Source organism: Symphalangus syndactylus, chromosome 6 (genome assembly GCF_028878055.3).
Source record: "Symphalangus syndactylus isolate Jambi chromosome 6, NHGRI_mSymSyn1-v2.1_pri, whole genome shotgun sequence".
Lineage (NCBI taxonomy): Eukaryota > Metazoa > Chordata > Mammalia > Primates > Hylobatidae > Symphalangus > Symphalangus syndactylus.
The window spans coordinates 42,785,909-42,804,090 of NC_072428.2; the positions used below are offsets into that span (position 1 = coordinate 42,785,909).

Here is an 18,182-nt window from a genome sequence, read left to right on the forward strand (position 1 = left end):
CTGAATGTACTTAAATGATAAAGCTCTAATTGGTTAAAATGACTTTCTTTCAAGTCAGAGAACCCAGAAACTGAATAGATTATCTAACTACTGCTACTGAGGTTTTGGATTAGTGAGTATTAATTTTCAACCAGACAAAATTTCTAAATAAGGATAATGGTTTTTCCTGTGAGATTTTAAATCTTAACAGGTGATATTGCTCACTTTATTAGGAAATTTTACGACAATTTAAAACATTTTGACTAATGGTTTTTTTCCTTCTCTCTTTATTACCCTTTTCCTGCTGATCCTTAATTTTTTTGGACTTTTGGGATATACAGCATTTTACATTTACTTTGTTTTTAATGTATTTAAATGGTTTATAACATTCTTTCCTTGAAGTGTAAGGAAGTTCTTTTAATTTCCCCCATTTAATTTCTAAAAATTTGAATGGTCATCTTATGGTTGTCATGACTTATTTATATAGTTCTGTTTGTGGTATCTTGTATTGACTTTTCTTGTGGTTTAGGGTCCAGAAATGTTTTTCTCAGCTTGTTAAATAGAGTTATAAAAGCAGAATCTCAGGCTAGACCTTTTAATCTTATACTTTATAGGATACTTTCCCCTGGTTCTGCTGATTCTTTTAAGATAATAATGTCTGTCTGATTGTGAAAATGGTACATACTCATTAGGTAAATTTGGTAAGCCCAGAAAAATATATAGAAGAAAATGAAAATAAGTTTTTCTATTATCAAAAGAAAAATAAATATTTTGGCATATAACCTATTTTTTCTGTGTATATATAAAAATATAAAATAACACATATGCACTTAAAAAGACATTACTGTAGTGCTGTTATGTAACCTATCCTTGAAAAAAAAAGAAATTTAATTATGAACATCCTTTAGTCATGAAGTGATCTTCTATTGCATAATTTTAAAGGATTACATAGTGTTTTGTACATATATATTTTGTAATTTATTTCACCAATCCGCATTTTTCTGATAATTGATCAGAGAAAAGATCAGCATGATTTCACAGCATAAATATCTCCAAAAAGAAAGAATGTCTTAAGGAGTTAAGTAAAAATGTAATTTTGATTATTTTTCTGGCAGAGAAAGATCTTCAGTGGGATTACACAGTGAACCCTTTAAAGACATACACATTACTTTTAAAACAAAGCAAATAGCTAAGATAACCATCATAAAGTATAAAAAATAAACAAAAAAATCAGGAAAACTAGAGCTCAGATGAACTGAGACTTCAGAAAAATGCCAAGACCACCAAAAAAGGTTTCTTATATTACATTTAATGTAAGAAGAATAATCAAGGAAAGTATAATAATAATGCATGACAATGAGGGGGAAAAATCTTTAGGTCTTGAAGCTTCTTTGTCAAAGTGGAAGAGGAAACCACCACCACCTCTAACAGAAATAAAAATAAGACAAACATTGATAGGAAGGACATAAAGGCCAATATAAGTATAGAGGTAAAGAATGCATCTGATTAAATGAGTTATCTTCTGGGCCATTTAAAACATGTTATAAAAGGAACTGCATGCAACACCTCAAAATTATTGTTATTATTTGTGATCTTTGAAGGTTTTCTGAGAATACAGGAACTGCTAAAAGATGGGAGATTCTGGGCTTGATTTTGAAACAAGTAGGAGATTTTAGAATTAAAAATGGAAAGGACTCATTTATGACTGACTTGAAGAAAAACAGTTTAAAAATGATTAGGAATAGGTTTGTTAAAATTAGATTGCCAGACCAACTTAGATTTTTCTCTGATGCAGTTAGTAGACTAGCAACACTATAATATATTTGGACTTAAGCTTAGCTTTTGGTAAAGTCATTTTGATATCCTTGAGAGTAAAGTGGGAGAACAATAAGTTAGCTACCAGCTGGTTGTGATAATTAATTTACACAATTCTGACTTTAAATGATCCCATCCAGAGATTCATTGATCTTGAAAGGTGGCTTTGTTCTTTGCTTTGTCATATTGCTTATATGGAGAAATCAAATTGTCAAATTTATCAGTGACAATGAGGAGTGATAGTAAATAATATACTAAATGATCCAAAATAATTTTTGAGGCTGAGTTGTTGTACTAAGTTTAGATGTACTTTTTGGGAGTATATATGTAAGGCCTAAAAAACACCAGGATACATTAAGGTAGCATCGCTCTACAGCATCACATATGAAAAAGACCTGAGGGTGGCCGTTGGCAGTAAACTAGATATAAGACAAAAGTATCATATGGCTTCCCATCTTCTTCCTCACCCCTCCCCTAAAAAATCCATCTCAATTAATGGAAGAGTAGAGTAACTGTTGAATACCAAAGTATTGTTATTTTTAGTTCTGTGTATATTCAAGAGGAAGGATGTGAAAAAGTTGGATATGTTGCCAGTTTAAGGAACTAAGAATTTAAGAGAAATCTTGGGCTGGGCGTGATGTCTCACACCTGTAATCCCAGCACTTGGGGAAGCTGAGGCTTGCGGGTTGCTTGAGGCCAGGAGTTTGAGACCAGCCTGGACAACATGGCGAAACCCTGTCTCTACTAAAATTATGAAAATTAGCTGGGCGTGTTGGTGCACGCCTGTAACCCCAGCTATGTTGAGAGGCTGAAGCACGAGAATTGCTTGAACCCAGGAGGCAGAGGTTGCAGTGAGCAGAGATCACGCCACTGCACTCCAGTCTGGATGACAGAGTGAGACTCTTTCTCAAAAAAAAGAAATCTTGTGACAGCTCTGGTTGGATATTAAGGAATGTCATAATAAGAGCTATCTTCAGATATTTTAAGACTTTTCCTTTGAAAAGTAATTAGACATGGTTTGAGTCAGACTTGTTTGAAGTTAGGAGCATGAACTCTGAAATTGAACCCCTTGGTTCAGACCCAACACTTAATTAACTATATGATTTCAGGCACCTTGCTTAGCCGCTAAGTTTCCATTTTCTCAGCTGTAAAATTGGGATGGTTTTGAGGATTAAGGTGCTCAGTACTGTTCTAAATGCCCAAGTGTTCGCATTGTTGTTGTTGTTATTTGGTCCCAGCAGGTAGAACTAAGGCAGTTGTTTTCAGCCCAGATGATTATGTCTTCTAGTGGGCATTGGCAATGTCTAGGGACATTTTGGTTGGGGAGCTGGAGGAAGTACTAGCATACTGGTGGATGGAGGCTAGGGATGCTGCTAAACATTCTACAGTGCAAACAACAGCCTCTTTACAACAAAGAATTATCTGGCCCAAAACCCTGAACTTGGGTTAGGTAAAAAGGTTTAAGCCTTAATGTTAAGGAAACACAGCCTAAGAGTCAGAATTTTCCAAGGCTGGAATGAAACTTTTAAAAGAGAAAAGTTCCCCTTTCCTGTCATTAGTAGTAGGTCAGCCAATTCGAGAACACTTTGTAGATGAAGATTCAGGAATTAGATGAATGTTTGGACTAGATTTTCTAAAGGATTTTTCCTAAACTAAGGTTCCGTGTTTCTGTGGATATTTCTTAGGATAGTTAGACATCCTGAATTACAGCAACATCAAAGGGCCTCTGATAGAAATTATTTTAGTCTTTAATTTCATCAATCTAATTACAGTATAGATTTTTATTTTTAATTCTGATATTTAGGATTGAATAAAAGGCATAATAGGGGGAATTTAATAGAAAAAGGTTGTGTTTTCAGAGGTCATTTGGAAGGAGTGATTGGGGGATGGCTGTGATTTGTCTTTAGAAATCTGTTTTGTGGCTGGGCGTGGTGGCTCATGCCTATAATGCCAGCACTTTGGGTGGCCTAGGCGGGCAGATCACAAGGTCAGCAGTTCAAGATCAGCCTGGCCAACATGGTGAAAGCCATCTCTACTAAAAATACAAAAAATTAGCCAGGCGTGGTGGCGGTAGTCCCAGCTACTTGGGATTCTGAGGCAGGAGAATTGCCTGAACCTGGGAGGTGGAGGTTGCAGTAAGCCGAGAGTGTGCCACTGCACTCCAGCCTGGGCGACAGAGTGAGACTCCATCAAAATCTGTCTTGTGAAAGTAATTTATTAAAATAATTCACAATCATTTGATAAATATTTTAAAAACTGAGTCTTGTATTTGTACTTCATATCTTTTATACTCCAAAAGTTTAAAAAAATTATATTTTTTAAAAGCATTGCTTGAAAAATATTGGTTGTGTATGCATTATAATATTATTCTCAATCATTAACAATACTAAGAACAGTAACTGGCACAATGTAGTTATTTAGTAAATATTTGTTGAACGAATGACTATTCAGTAGATGCACAATAAACCTGTGCAACCATTAATTTAGCTTTGAACAATTTTTAATAGTGGCTAGCTATTTTTAAAAATTTTTTCATGCTAGGAAGTTGCTGAGAATATTAAGTATATAGTGACTGACAACTCCCAAATTTGTATTTCTAGCCTAGACTTTTCCCCTGAACTTTAGACTTATGTATCCATAAGTATACACAGACTTACGTACACTGAGATGTGTAATAAGCATCTCACTTTTAGCATGTCTAAGACATACCTACATTTCTAAACCTAGTCCTCTCACTCTCACTTGCATTCAGTAAATGGAACTTCCATTCTTCCAGTTGCTCAGGACAAAATCATGGAGTCATCCTTAACTCTTCTTTTTCTCTCACCTCCTACATTTCATCCATCAGTAAATTTCAGAGGCATAGTCTTCAAAATATATAGTCTAGTCCACTCTTTACCACGTAACTCTGCCATAACACTGGTCCAAGTCACTTTCAGCTTTCGCCTGATTATTTACAGTAACCTCTGAAATGGTCTTTTGGTTTTACCTTTGCCTTTCTCCCATTCTCCCATTGTTTGCTTTGCAGCTAGAGTGATCCTGTTAAAACGTAAATTACATCATTTAATTCACACTTCAGTGCTATCCATTTCACTCAAACAAAAGCAAAAACCCTTTAAACATTGCTTCAACGCCTGTCATAATCTTGTTTAGTCTTGCCTAACTAAGCTCTACCTTTTTAACATGGTTCTTACTTTCTATGCTTCAGCAATCCTGGGCTTCTTGAATGTCTTGAAAAAGCCAAGGATAACTCTTGCCACAGGGCCTTTACATTTACTATTCCCTTCTATATTTCATAGTTCTATTTCTTAAATTTTTAGGTCTTTGTTTAGACACTTCCCCCTCAGAGAGTTCTACTTTGACCATTCAAAATGGTGGCACTCTTTTTTTATTACCTTTATTTTTCCTTATAACATTTATCACCATATGTTAGTATCTGGGTCTTCATGTGACTTCAGTTGAAATTTGAAAAGATACTCTTAGGCGCTGCTGCTGCTGCTGCAATGGGATTTTAGGAAGAAGAGAAAGATGTCAGGATTTAGAAATAGTATTAGAACTATTTTTAGGCTATATATATTTATTGCTGAAGGTGTCTTTGTGGGGGTAATCTGGGATGTAAGTATCATTTAAAATATTTTTATGGGAAAAATATATCTGACAACAGACTTACAGGTGATCTTTGAGAATTTAACTAATTCTTCGGTTGAGAACTTCCCTTTTCCATAATTAAGCCTTTCTTCCTTGGGAAACTGACCATATATTAAGCAGAAGAGCAGAAAGTTTATAGAAGGCTAATAGACCAAAAAAAGGAAACGAGATAGATTGTTATTAAATCTATTCAGAAGTTTGATAGCATTTTTTATATTATAGTTATTGACATTTAATACAGGGGTCAGCAAACTTTTTCTGTATAGGCCTGGATAGTAAATATTTTTAGCTATGTGGGCTACAGTCTCTGTCCTAACCACTCAACTTTGTCATTGTAGCATGAAAACAGCCATGAACAGTAATCATGAATAGACATGGCTATGTTCCAATAATACTTTATTTACAAAATCAGGCAATGGGTAGAATTTGGACCATGAGCCATAGTTTGCAAAATCCTGACTTAACACATTAATGATGCTTATAAAAAGCAAATCAGTTGCTTCAAAAATATATTAATATAAAGTCATTTAAAAGCTTTAGTTTAAAAAACTGAAACAGAGGATCTGGTGTTTGTTAGAATATTTTAAAAAATCAGCTAATTCTTTCTCCCACAATAAAAATAGAATTTAAAATATTGCTTCTTTATTGAGGTCTGACTAATTCAAATGGATAGGAATATTGTCAGTGGGAAAAAAAACACACTCAACTCCAGGGTATGGGGCAGGACACCTTCTGAAATGAGGGGCCTATGGCCTATAAGCAAAGTAGGTCAGGGGATTTCTTTATGGTCAGCTCCATTACAGAAAGGCAGGGGAAGAGTAGAATGTATTTTTAGTTTCTAAGGCCTGCCTTGGAGAGAAAAAGGAGCCGTGAAAAGAGGGCAGGTGAAGGTCAGAGAGAGAGATTCTGTTTTCTGAGGCCTAAAGTGCCCCCAACATTATAACAAGGACAATAGGAGTTACGAGCCAGGAAACATGGACAAAAACATATATATATAGCCTTTTATGGAGACATATATGGTTTTTTACAGAGCTATATATAGTTTTTTATATTACAGTTTTGTGTATTTGTCAACAGTTTTCTGATATGAGTGCTACTTATATCAGCTACTTCTGGAAATTTTTCTTATATTATTTCCTTGAAAATGTGCTCCCCTCTATTTTCTCTGTTCTCTCTAGAACATATATTAGTTGAATGTTGACCTCCTTCATTAGTTCTCTTTTTTAATGCTTTCTTATTTTCCATTTCTTTGCATTTTTGTTCTTTTAAGGATATATTCAATATTTTCTTTCAACCCTTCTAGTAACCTTGTAAAAATTTCTGCTATTATTTTGAATTTCTCAGAACTTATTCTTTAATTTTTTTAAAATTGCAGCATTCCTGTCCGTATTTTATGGATACATTTTTTATGTTACTGAATTTATTATAGTTTTGTGTTTTTTTTTGTCTCCACTTTATTGCCCCTTTTGTTATATATATTAAGCTTTTTCATTGTGAAATAATTTTAGATTTACAAGATGTCACAAAAAATCGTACAGTGAGTTCCCAGGTACTCTACTCAGCCTCCTTCAATGATAGCATCTTACATAACTTTAGTACGTTATGAGAACTGACGTGGGTACAATACTAATAACTAAATTATTGACCTTTCTTGTATTTTATCAGTTTTTACATGCACTTTCTCTTTTTTCTGGTACATGGTTCTGTGATATTTTATCGTATGTATAGATTCATGTAACTCCCACCACAATCGGGATATAGGACTCTTCTATCATCACAAAGAAATTCTCTTATGCTACCCCTTTATAGTTACACCCTCTCTCCAACTCTGACCTCTGGCAACCCCTAATTTGGTTCTATATCCCTATAAGTTTGTTGTTTTGAGAACATTATATAAGTGGAATCATATAGCATATAAACTTTTGGGTTTGGGTTTTCTCATTCAGCGAAATGCTTTTGGATCCATTCATATTTGTTGCAGATATCAATAGTTTTTAAAAAATTGCTGAATAATATTCTATGGTATGGCTGTACTACAGTTTACCCATTCAAAAAATGGCTTGGTTTTTGTTATAAACTTTGCAGTACTGTTGGATTTTAAAAACTCTGTACGTATTTAGTATTATAAACTTTCTCCCCTTGTAGGAGTCTCTAGTTTCATTGAACAAAACGAGGCCCTTCTGTTTTTCTTCAGTTCTTAGGAACCTGCCTGCCATTGAAAACTGTTGCTGTAATTAGAATTTTTAAACAAATTAGGTGACAAAATCATATGCAGAAGTTCATACCAGATTTGCATTCTAAAGTTTGATGTGAATAAATGTTTGCTTCTACACTTGATCTTAGCCAAAAGGCCGAGAAGCGATAGATATTTGCTTCTGAGAGTGACCATTTTAATAAGATTTAAAGGTTTTTAGAAACTTTACTGCCTGTTGATTCACCTTATGCTTCAAAGCATGATTTTTAAACAAAGTGAAAAGTTGATATTAAAGAAAACAGCAGCATTATTAAGTCATAAAGCTGCAAAATTTAAAAATGGAAATATTTTCTTTGTGTTTAAGGTGGATTTGTTTACGTAACTAGAGGTGCTTGCAAGTGATTGATATTCCTTAGTTGAAGAAAATTGTGATTTGAGAGGATCATGATTAAGGGTTCTGATTTGGGCTTTTGTAGTAAGTTTACTGAGTAGTATATGTTGGTTTGTGAAGTTTTCAAGTGGTGATCAGTTGGTGATGGTAGATGTTTTTAATCTGATTGTAGAAATGCTTTTGGTTTCTTGAGACCATGGACCATATTACAAGAAGAGGATGCAAGAATCTATGTAGATTGGTAGGAGAAGGAATTTAGTGCACTCTGCTAAGAAAAGTATGAAAAGAAAGGACTATTAGAAGAAGAAAGGCATGACTTTTATTACTTAAGTGTAATTGAAATGGCTAAGTAGTTGTTTTCTATTATGGTATTCTCAGGCAGCTGTGTTTTGGCCAAGAGGTCAATTCTGGTGTACAATTTGGTACATATATATATATATATATATCTCCATAAAACCTTACCATAATTAGGATAATGAGCATATACATCACACTCAAAAGCTTCTTTGGTGCCCTTTGTAACCCTTCCCTTTGAACTCCTATACCCCTTTTTTGTGAAACCACCAATATGTTTTCTGTCACTCTATACATTATTCTATATTTCCTAGAATTTTATATAATTTATTTTTTTGTGGTGGGGAGAGATCTGGCTTCTTTTATTCAGTGTAATTATTTTGAGATTGATTCATGTTGTAACTTGTGTCAGTAGTTCATTCTTTTTTATTGCTGAGTAGTATTCCATTGTGTGGATATATCACAAATTGTTTATCCTTTCACTTGTTCTAGACATTTAGGTTGTTTCCAGTTTTGAGCTGTTACAAATAAAGCTGCTAAGAATGTTTGTTTACAAATCTTTTTTTATGGATAATGTCTTCATTTCTTTTGGGTAAATACATAATGGAATGGCTGAATCATATGGCTAGAGTATGTTTAATTTCTTAAGAAACAAACTTTTCTGAAACAGTTTCTAAAGTGGTTGTACCATTTTCCATTCCTACCACAAGTGTATGAGAGTTCCATTTCATACATGTACTCATCAACACTTGATATAGTCTGTCTTTTTATTTAGCACTGTAATGTGTAATGATGTAACAGTGTCATTTTAATTTACATTTCTTTAATGACAAGTGACACTATCATTTCATGTACTTACTTTTTCATCTGCATATCTCAAATTTTTTACCCATTATTTTGAGAGTTCTTTATATAGCTTACATATCAGTCCTCTATCAGATATATGATTTGCAAATATTTTCTCCCAGTCTGAGGCTTGTGTTTTTAGTCTCTATTATTTATTTATTTTTTTGAAACAGCATCTTGCTCTGTTGCCCAGGCTAGAGTGCAGTAGCATGATGACCATGACTCACTGCAACCTCGAACTTCTGGGCTCAAGCAATACTCCCACCTCAGCCTCTCAAGTAGCCAGAACCACAGATGCCTGCCACCACTCCTGGCTAATTTTTTAGAAAATTTTTTGTAGAAATGGTCTCACTATGTTGCCCAGGCTGGTCTTGAACTCCTGGGCTCAAGCTATCCTCCCGCCTCAACCTCGCAAGGTGCTGGGATTACTGGCTTGAATCACTGCGCACAGCCTCTTTTCATTCTCTTAACACTGGTTTTTGAAGATCAAAAGTTTTTAATTTTGATGAAGTTCAATTGTCGGTTTGCTCTTTTATGCATTGTGCTTTTTATTTCTAGAAGTTCTATAGTTTCAAGTTTTAGATTTAGGTGTGTGGTCCATTTTGAGTTAACTTTTGTATATGATGGGAACTATTGCTCAGAGTTCTTTTTTTTTTTTTCTAGAATTGCTGAAAGTGAAACACCTATTGTATATTCATTTGTTCCAGCACCATTTGATGAAAAACTCTTTCTTCCCTGAATTGTGTTTGAGCCCTTTTTGAAAATGAGTGGTCCATATATATATGTATGTGAGTTCTTTTCTCGAGTCTTTATTCTGATTCATTGATCTATGTGCCTGTCATTATGCCAGTAGCACACTTTACTCATTACTACAGTTTTTTTAATGAGTCTTAAAATCAGATCATATTAGTCTTCCAACTGTTCTTTTAAAAAAAATATTTAGGCTATTCTAGGTCATTTGCATATTCATATGAATTTTGGAATCAGCTTGTCACTCTTGACAAGCAAGCCTACTTGGTTTTCCATTGGGATTATGTTGTGTCTAGTAGATGAACTTAGGGAGAAAATTGACTTGTAAAGATGGTAGGTTTCTCCATTTGTTTAGGTCTTCTTAATTTCAGTAATGTTTTATAATTTCCAATGTGTGAGTTTTTCACATCTTTTGTCATATTTATCCTGAAGTATTTCAGGTTTTGATGTTATTTGTAAGTAGTGTTTTTAAAATTTCAATTTCAGGTTGTGTATTCTTGGTATGTAGAAATAAAGTTCATTTTAAAATACTGATTTTGTATTCTGCAACCTTGCTGAACTCATTGGTTCTAGTAGCCTTTTTTTCTTACTAGAGCCTACAATAGATGATCATGTTTTCTGCAAATAAGGACAGTTTTACATCCTAATCAATCTGAATGTCTTTTCTTGACATATTGCACTGGCTAGAATCCTCAGTATATTGTTGAAGAAAAGTGACAGTGGACATTCTTATTTCTGATTCTTGTTTCTGATTTTAGATGGAGAGCATTTGGTCTTTGATTACTATTCTTTTTTTGTGTGTTGCTGGATTTGATGTATTAAAATTTTGTTTAGAATATTGATATTTGTGTTCTAAGATTTGTAGTTTTCTTTTCTTGTAATGTTTTTTTCCACTTTCTTTTAGTTCGAAATTTTCTAATTTCCTTTTTGATTTCTTTATTGCTTTGTGAGTTGTTTAGGTAAAGGTATTATTTAATTTCCAAGTATTTGGGAATTTTCTAGATATTGGTGTCTGGGCAATGTTGGTCTCATAGAATGAGTTGGGAAATACTATCTTCTCGTCAATTTTCTGGAAGAGCTGTGTAGGGGTGATATTATTTCTATCTTAAATGCTTGGTAGAATTTGTCAGTGAAGCCTTATGAGCCTAGAGTTTTCTTGGAGGGAATGTTTTAAACTACAAATTAAATTTCTTTAGTAAACAGAGCTGTTCAACCTTTTCTTAAGTGAGCTTTTTTGTAGGTTTAAATTTGTCCATTCTGAGTTGTTGAATTTATTGGCTTAAAGTTGTTTATAATATTCTTTTATTATTCTTTTGGTATCTGTAGCCTCTCTTATTTCTGACATTGGTAGAAATCTTCTCGATTTTTGTCCCAAGCAGTCTGGGTAGAGGTTTAACAATTTTATTGACTGATGTCATTTTTCTTAGACCTTTCTTCTTTTCTAATATAGGAATTTAATGCCATAATTTGCCCCTAAGTACTGTTACAATGTCATACCATGCCACAAATTATGGTATCTTGGGGTTTTTGCCACTTTCTTTTAGTTCAAAATTTTCTAATTTCCTTTTTATTTATTGCTCTGTAAGTTGTTTAGGTAAAGATACTATTTAATTTCCAAGTATTTGGGAATTTTCTAGATATCTCTGTTATTGAATTTTACTCTAATTCCATTGTAATCAGAGAACATACTTTGTATGATTAAATTCTTTTAAGTTTATTGATACTTGTTTTATTGCCCAAAATATGATCTATCTTGATAAATGTTCTGTGTGCACATGAAAAGCATGATTTTTCTGCCCTTTTTGGGTGTTTTGTAAATGTCAATGAGGTCAAGTCAGTTGATAATGTTATTCAAATCTCATCAATCCTTCCTGATTTTCTGTGTAGTTTTTCTGTTAAATATTGTGAGAGAGGTGATGAAATCTCTGATGATAACTGTGGAATTGTCTAGTTCTCATAGTTTTATCAGTTTTTGCCTCCTGCATTTTGAAGCTCTCTCATGAGGCAGAAGAACATTTGGATTGTCATGTGCATTTAATAAATTAACCCCTTTATCTTTATGAAATACATTGGTGATATTCTTTGTTCTGAACTCTGCTTTGTCTGATATTAATATAGCCACTCTTGCTTTCTTTGAACTAGTGCTAGCATAGTGTATCTTTCCTCATTCTTTTATATTGAATCTCTTTGTACCATATAGCATATAGTTGGACCTGGCTTATTATTATTATTATTATTTTAAGACAGGGTCTCCCTCTGTTGCCCAGGCTGTAGTGCAGTGGTGTGATCTCCGCTCACTGCAGCCTTGACCTCCGAGGCTCAAGTGATCCTCCTACCTCAGCCTCCTGAGTAGCTGGGACCACAGGCATGCGCCACTATACCCAGCTAATTTTTGTATTTTTTATAGAGATGAGGCTTTGTCACGTTGCCAAAGGCTGGTCTCGAAATCCTAGGCTCAAGTGATCTGCCAGGCTGGGGATCTAGCTTTTATATCCAATCTAATAGTCTTCACCTTTTATGGTTTAGACTGTTTACATCTAAATGGCTAAGGCTATCTGTATTTAATGTGATTATTGACATGGTTAAGGTTAAGTCTTATCCTGTTATTTATTTTCTGTTTGTCCCATTTGTTCCTTTTCCTTCTTCCTCCCAACCCCTTTTTTCCTTTGCCCTCTTGGATTAGCCAATTTTTTATGATTTTATTTTGTCTCCTTTTTTGGTATATTAACTGTATTTCTTTTGTTTTCTTATATTAGTGGTTGCTTTAGTATTAACAGTATACATCTGTAACTTATCACAGTATACCTTCAAGTGATGTTATACTGTTTGTGTGGTGTAAAAACCTTACAAAAGTATACTTCCATTTCTTTCTCCCAGACTTTGTGCTGCTTTAGTTATATGTATATGTTATAAGCCCCATATTATATTATTACCATTATTGTTTAATCTTTTGTAGAGATTTAAACAATTAGAAAAAAATTATATTCTTCCATGCAGTTACTTTTTCTAGTAGTCTTCACTTTTTTGTGTAGATTCGTATTTTCATCTGGCATTAGCTTTTTTTTTCTGCCTGAAGGACTCCCTTTTAACTTTTCTTGCAGTGCAGGTCTTCTCATGATAAATTCATATGTCTTTTTTTGCCTGAAAATGTCTGTACTTTCTTTTTTTTTCAACAAATCAATACAGATCCTTCTTATTTTTGAAAGATGTTTTTACTGGCTGTGACAAACCTAGGTCGACAGGGTTTGTTTTCGTTTTTTTTCTTTAAAGTGTGTGTGGAGTTTGTTGTGCATATTGAATCTGTGGGTTTGTAATTTTTACCAAATTTGGAGAAAGTTCAGATATTACTTCCCTTTTTTTCCTTCCCACTTCCTTCATGGACTCCATTTATACCTATATTAGGCCGCTTGAAATTGACCTGCAGCTTACTCATGCTGTTTATTTTTCTGTTTTCTCTTTTTGTATTTCCTATTGCATTGTCTTCAAATTTGATAATCATTTCTTCTATAATGTATAATCTCCCATTAATTCCATTCAGTGTGCTTTTCTTTTTTAAAGTTATTTTTAATTGACATATAACATGTAATAATTATACATATTTAGAGGTACTGAGTGATATTTCAATACATGTATACAGTGTGTAGTGAGCAAGTCAGGGTGATTAGTATATCTATCACTTCAAACATTTATCTTTTTTTTTAAATGTTGGGAACATTCAAAGTTCTCTCTTCTAACCATTTGATAATATATAATAAGTTATTGTTAACTATAGTCATTTTAAAGGGCCATTTAATATACTTTTCATCTCACATGTAAACATTTTTATCTCTGGAAGCTTGATTTACATCTTTTTAATCCTGTATGTCTCTACATTGCTTTTTGGAGGGCTGTGGTTATAGTGACTTTTTAATGTTTTTATTTCTCATTCTAACATATGTGTCAGTTCACGTTTTATTTCACTTGATTTTTTTTTTCCTCGTAGGTTATGTGTTCTCACTTCTTTGCATGCCTGATAATTTTTTATTGGATGCCATACATTGTAAATTTTACCTCATTTGTGTGTTTGATATTTCTTATACTTATAAATATTCTTGAGCTTTGCTTTAGGATTTAGCTATATGGAAACAGTGTGGTCCTTTGGTCTTGATGTTAAAATTTGTTAGGGGAACTGGAACAGTGCTCAGTCTAGTTGTAATTATTTCCCATTTTAGAATCTTCTAATTCTCTTCCCAATGCCCTATAAATTATTAGGCTTCCCAGTCTGAACTAGTGGGAACAGGACCTATTCCTGGCCCTGTATGAGTGCTGTCTGGGCACTATTTCCTCTAATCCTTTGAGTTGGTTTTTTTCCCCAGCTTCTTTTCATAGTGTCCTCACATGTGTGACAGGTATCCAGCTCAGTACTCAGGGAGGACTCTGCAAATTTCTGAGGTTTTCTCTCTGTGTTACACCCTCCTCTCTGGTACTTTTCCCTTAGAACTCTAGCCATCTCTTATCCCAATGTCTCAGCTCCATGTCTTTCATTCAGAGTCCACTGGGTTCTGCTTGTGTTTCCCCTTTCTGTGTTTACTTTGCAAATGCTGTCAAGATAGTAATTTGGGACAATTGTTGGGCATATCTCATTTGCTTTCCATTTTTCAGTGATTGTTCTCCTTCATTGCCTGATGTGCCGTGTCTTGCAGACTGTTGTTTCATATATTCCGTTTGGTTTCTTGGGTTGTTTCAGACAGGAGTGTGAACTCAGTCCTTGCTATTCTATCTTGGCTGGAAATAAGATATTAGGGCTAATCTAGTCTTCATGTCCTTACCTATCCTTAGTTCATGAATCTCAAACTCTTCAATGCAGCCTGAAACAGAGCTCTTCCCTCTGAACTTGCTTATCCTCATTTTCTTTTGTACATATTAACTGTTTTTGCCTTTCGAGTGCTTTCTTAATCTAAAAGTATTGAATTAAATATAGTACGACATAATTTGTCTTCCATGACATCTGATTTTGAAGGTCTGATTCAGGGTTCAGTCTATGTGTGAATTGAAAGAAGATATGAAAGTGTATTATGACACCTTTTGAATTCGTTTAAAATCTAAGTGGTTTAGAAATGAAGCCAATATTTTAGCAGTGTCTAGTCTTTCGGCTACAGAGATGTCTGGTGAAAACGCTTTTTTAATTACTCAGTCTGCTTGGCCCTTACTCAAACTGAACATTTAGCTTGTATTGGTCTTACTTCTTGTTGTGCTTGTACCTTGTCCATTAAATTACCAGACTCACATTTAGATAATGTGCTTTCTTGTAGCTGAAAATGATGAAAACTTAGCCACCAGAATAATTTGAAGAGTTATTTTTTCTATATATGATCTTTGTTCTATTTAGTGTGGATTCCTTTTTTCCTACTTTAAAAACGAGCCAGAAATTCCAGTATTCCTACTCTAACGATTTTTTAAAAACATAAATGCAGTAGGATCTTTTGATTTGTTCTGTTTGAAAGAAAATATTATGTTCTATTGATGCAGCTGTCCTCTGATTTTTTTTCACTAGAATGAAGGTGGGAGTAGAATTTTTCTCTGTAGGTTTATGAGAAACAAATAACTGATAAAGGCTGTTAGGTTGCCTTTATTTCCCTAGAAGTAACTTTCAGGATAAATACAAAGTCAACTTTATCTTCTTTCCTGGTAGTCTGTTACATCAAGGTGATGACTGATTTTTATAATGAAAGAAACCACCAAAATAACAAAAAATATTAAAGCTAATAAAATCAACCAAAGAGATGACCCTGAGACACTGAAAGATTTTGTTTTCTGAATCACCAAGATTAAATTTTAACTCGTGGTTTTGCTAAAGGAGAGCAGTATAATATTATGAAAGGGGCACTGGAATGAATCAAAAGGCTTAGGTTATAGTGTTACCAGCATTTCTACTAAATGCTATGTGACCCTGAGCAAGTCTTGCAGTTTTGGACTTTAATATCCTCATCTGTCATAACTAAATAAACTAACATTTCATGAGTAATTATGTTTTGCCAGGTACATTGCTGGTCAGCTTACTTATTATACTTCATTTAATTCACCTATTCACCTTAGAAAATAAATATAATCTATATTTTACAAATGAGAAACCTAAGTTTCCAGAATATTATCATTCAAAATGCCAAGCAATAAGCATTAGATGACAGTTTTACTGTAAAGCCATGAAGTTCCTTCTGTTTCTAAAAAGGACTTTAATATTTTTGAACCATAGTACATGCTAACAGTAAATTTCCAAATTGCCTTATGTCTGGTTTTATTATTTTTATTACCATCAGTTTTCTTATTTGCAGTGTACTCTAATTATTGAAATTTTATCTATTTGTCAGGGCCTGGACACTAGTGATACACTAGTGGCTACTCTATAGCAATGTCTGTTTTCTTTGAGATCCTGAAGCGTTTATTATCTAATACCCATTTAGTAGTTACGTATTTGGAAACTCTTTAGTAGTTTTATATTTGGAAGTTGGGATAACTCTTGAATTGTTTAAAGTTCTGCATGTTCATGTATTATTGCTACACTTAGAAAACGAGCCCCTGAGGAAGCTTCTTTCTGTTGGCATTTAGCATAGCATTGTGCTTATAGTATGTGTAACTTAATACATAATTGTGTTAAAATATTCTGTAAACTGGACTATTTTAGTCAGCATTCGGAGTTATTCACTTCTGGTGGAGAAGTTTATTATATATAAGATATTTTTAAGTTTTTAAAAATTCTGTGACTTTATGTAGTCAGAGTCGGTAGGTTAGTTAGGTTTTTCAGAGAAATGCTTTTCTTTTTCTTTTCTTTTTTTTTTTTTTCCTGAGACAGAGACTCGCTTTGTCACCCATGCTGGAGTGCAGTGGCGTGATCTTGACTCACCGCAACCTCCACCTCCCAGACAATTCTTGTTCCCCAGCCTCCTGAGTAGCTGGGATTATAGGTGGTGTGTGCCACCTCACCCAGCTAATTTTTGTATTTTTAGTAGAGACAGGGTTTTGCCATGTTGGCCAGGCTGCTCTCGATCTCCTGACCTCAAGCAATTCACCTGCATTGGCCTCCCAAAGCATTGGGATTACAGGTGTGATTCACTGTGCCTGGCTGAGAAATGCTTTTCAGAAAAACTTTTTAAAAAAAATCATAGTGTTTTGAAAAGACTCAACTCAAAGTAGACTTATTTTGTTTGGCAGGGAGACCAATTTCTCTGCCCCATTCCTCAGTTTTTTAAGAGTTCCAGAAGCTCTTGCCTTCTCTTGTTCCCCTACAATGAAGGAAATCAAAAGAACATTTGAGTAACATTTAAGATATCTAAGTGATCTACTACTATTATTACTACAAGTTCTACTAACTCATGTTAGTTAACCTTTCTAAGCTTTAGTTTTCTCGTTCATAAAAAACTGAGTTCAAGTATGTGATCTTCAAAGACACATTATTCTAGAATTTTTAAAGCCTACAAGTTTGAGGTAAATTAGGTTTCAGAATTGGAAAGTAGCATTTGATTTTTGCACTTCAAGATACTAGTTTTATGTTACTCGGGTTTTTCTTTTAAAATGTTTGCAATCTTATATTCTGCTTTTATGGTTAATTTTCCTTTCTAACTTATCAGTACTTCCTCGCGTATTGCTAAAGGAGGAGTTGACCACACCAAAATGAGTCTACATGGTGCTAGCGGGGGACATGAGAGATCAAGAGATAGACGAAGGTCAAGTGACAGATCACGAGATTCATCTCATGAAAGAACAGAGTCTCAACTCACTCCTTGTATTAGAAATGTGACTTCTCCAACACGACAGCACCATGTTGGTATGTAAAATCAACTAACCTTCCTAACAGTTCTTAAAAACATGCATTTACCTTTTTAAAGTAGTAATGACATTGAATTGTGCCTAATACTGCAGAGTAAAATTAGCTTCTTCTATTCAATTGTTTCTGTTTTAGTTGAGCTTGGTTCTTGCTGTGAAAGAAAAAACAGCTTATTAAATGCAAAGTTAATGTGTATTTTTAACCTCTGGGACAGTCTTATAAAATAAGTAATTGAAAAGCCTTTGAAACTGTGATATATAGATTTTCAAAGTTTTCAATTTAATTTTTGTCTTATGAAATATATAACAATAGTTTGTAGTAAATTATTGATAGGAATTTAGTTATTATTATGCTAACAAAGGACCTGAAAGGTAGAATAGCCATCACTTTATTTATTCTGATTTTTGACAATATCTCAAATTTAATAATAAAAATAGATGAAAGGTGTGATGTGTTTTACTTTG

The 18,182-nt window shown here is 33.8% G+C and overlaps 1 protein-coding gene and 1 pseudogene across 9 annotated transcripts in view; one reads left to right on the forward strand and one right to left on the reverse strand.

Annotated features, from left to right (window-relative positions):
• The window catches only part of BTBD10 (BTB domain containing 10), an 81,554-nt gene that overhangs the window by 31,147 nt on the left and 32,225 nt on the right, over positions 1 to 18,182 (forward strand). For 6 of the 9 annotated variants that reach the window (XM_055282381.2, XM_055282382.2, XM_055282384.2 and 3 more), the window contains one exon: positions 17,522 to 17,718. In XM_055282381.2, the coding sequence (XP_055138356.1) occupies positions 17,522 to 17,718 (197 nt within the window). The remainder of the gene's footprint in view (positions 1 to 17,521; positions 17,719 to 18,182) is intronic. The other 3 variants (XM_063641977.1, XM_063641979.1, XM_063641978.1) reach the window with 1 other exon arrangement.
• Positions 7,660 to 7,805, reverse strand: LOC129485623 (uncharacterized; annotated as a pseudogene).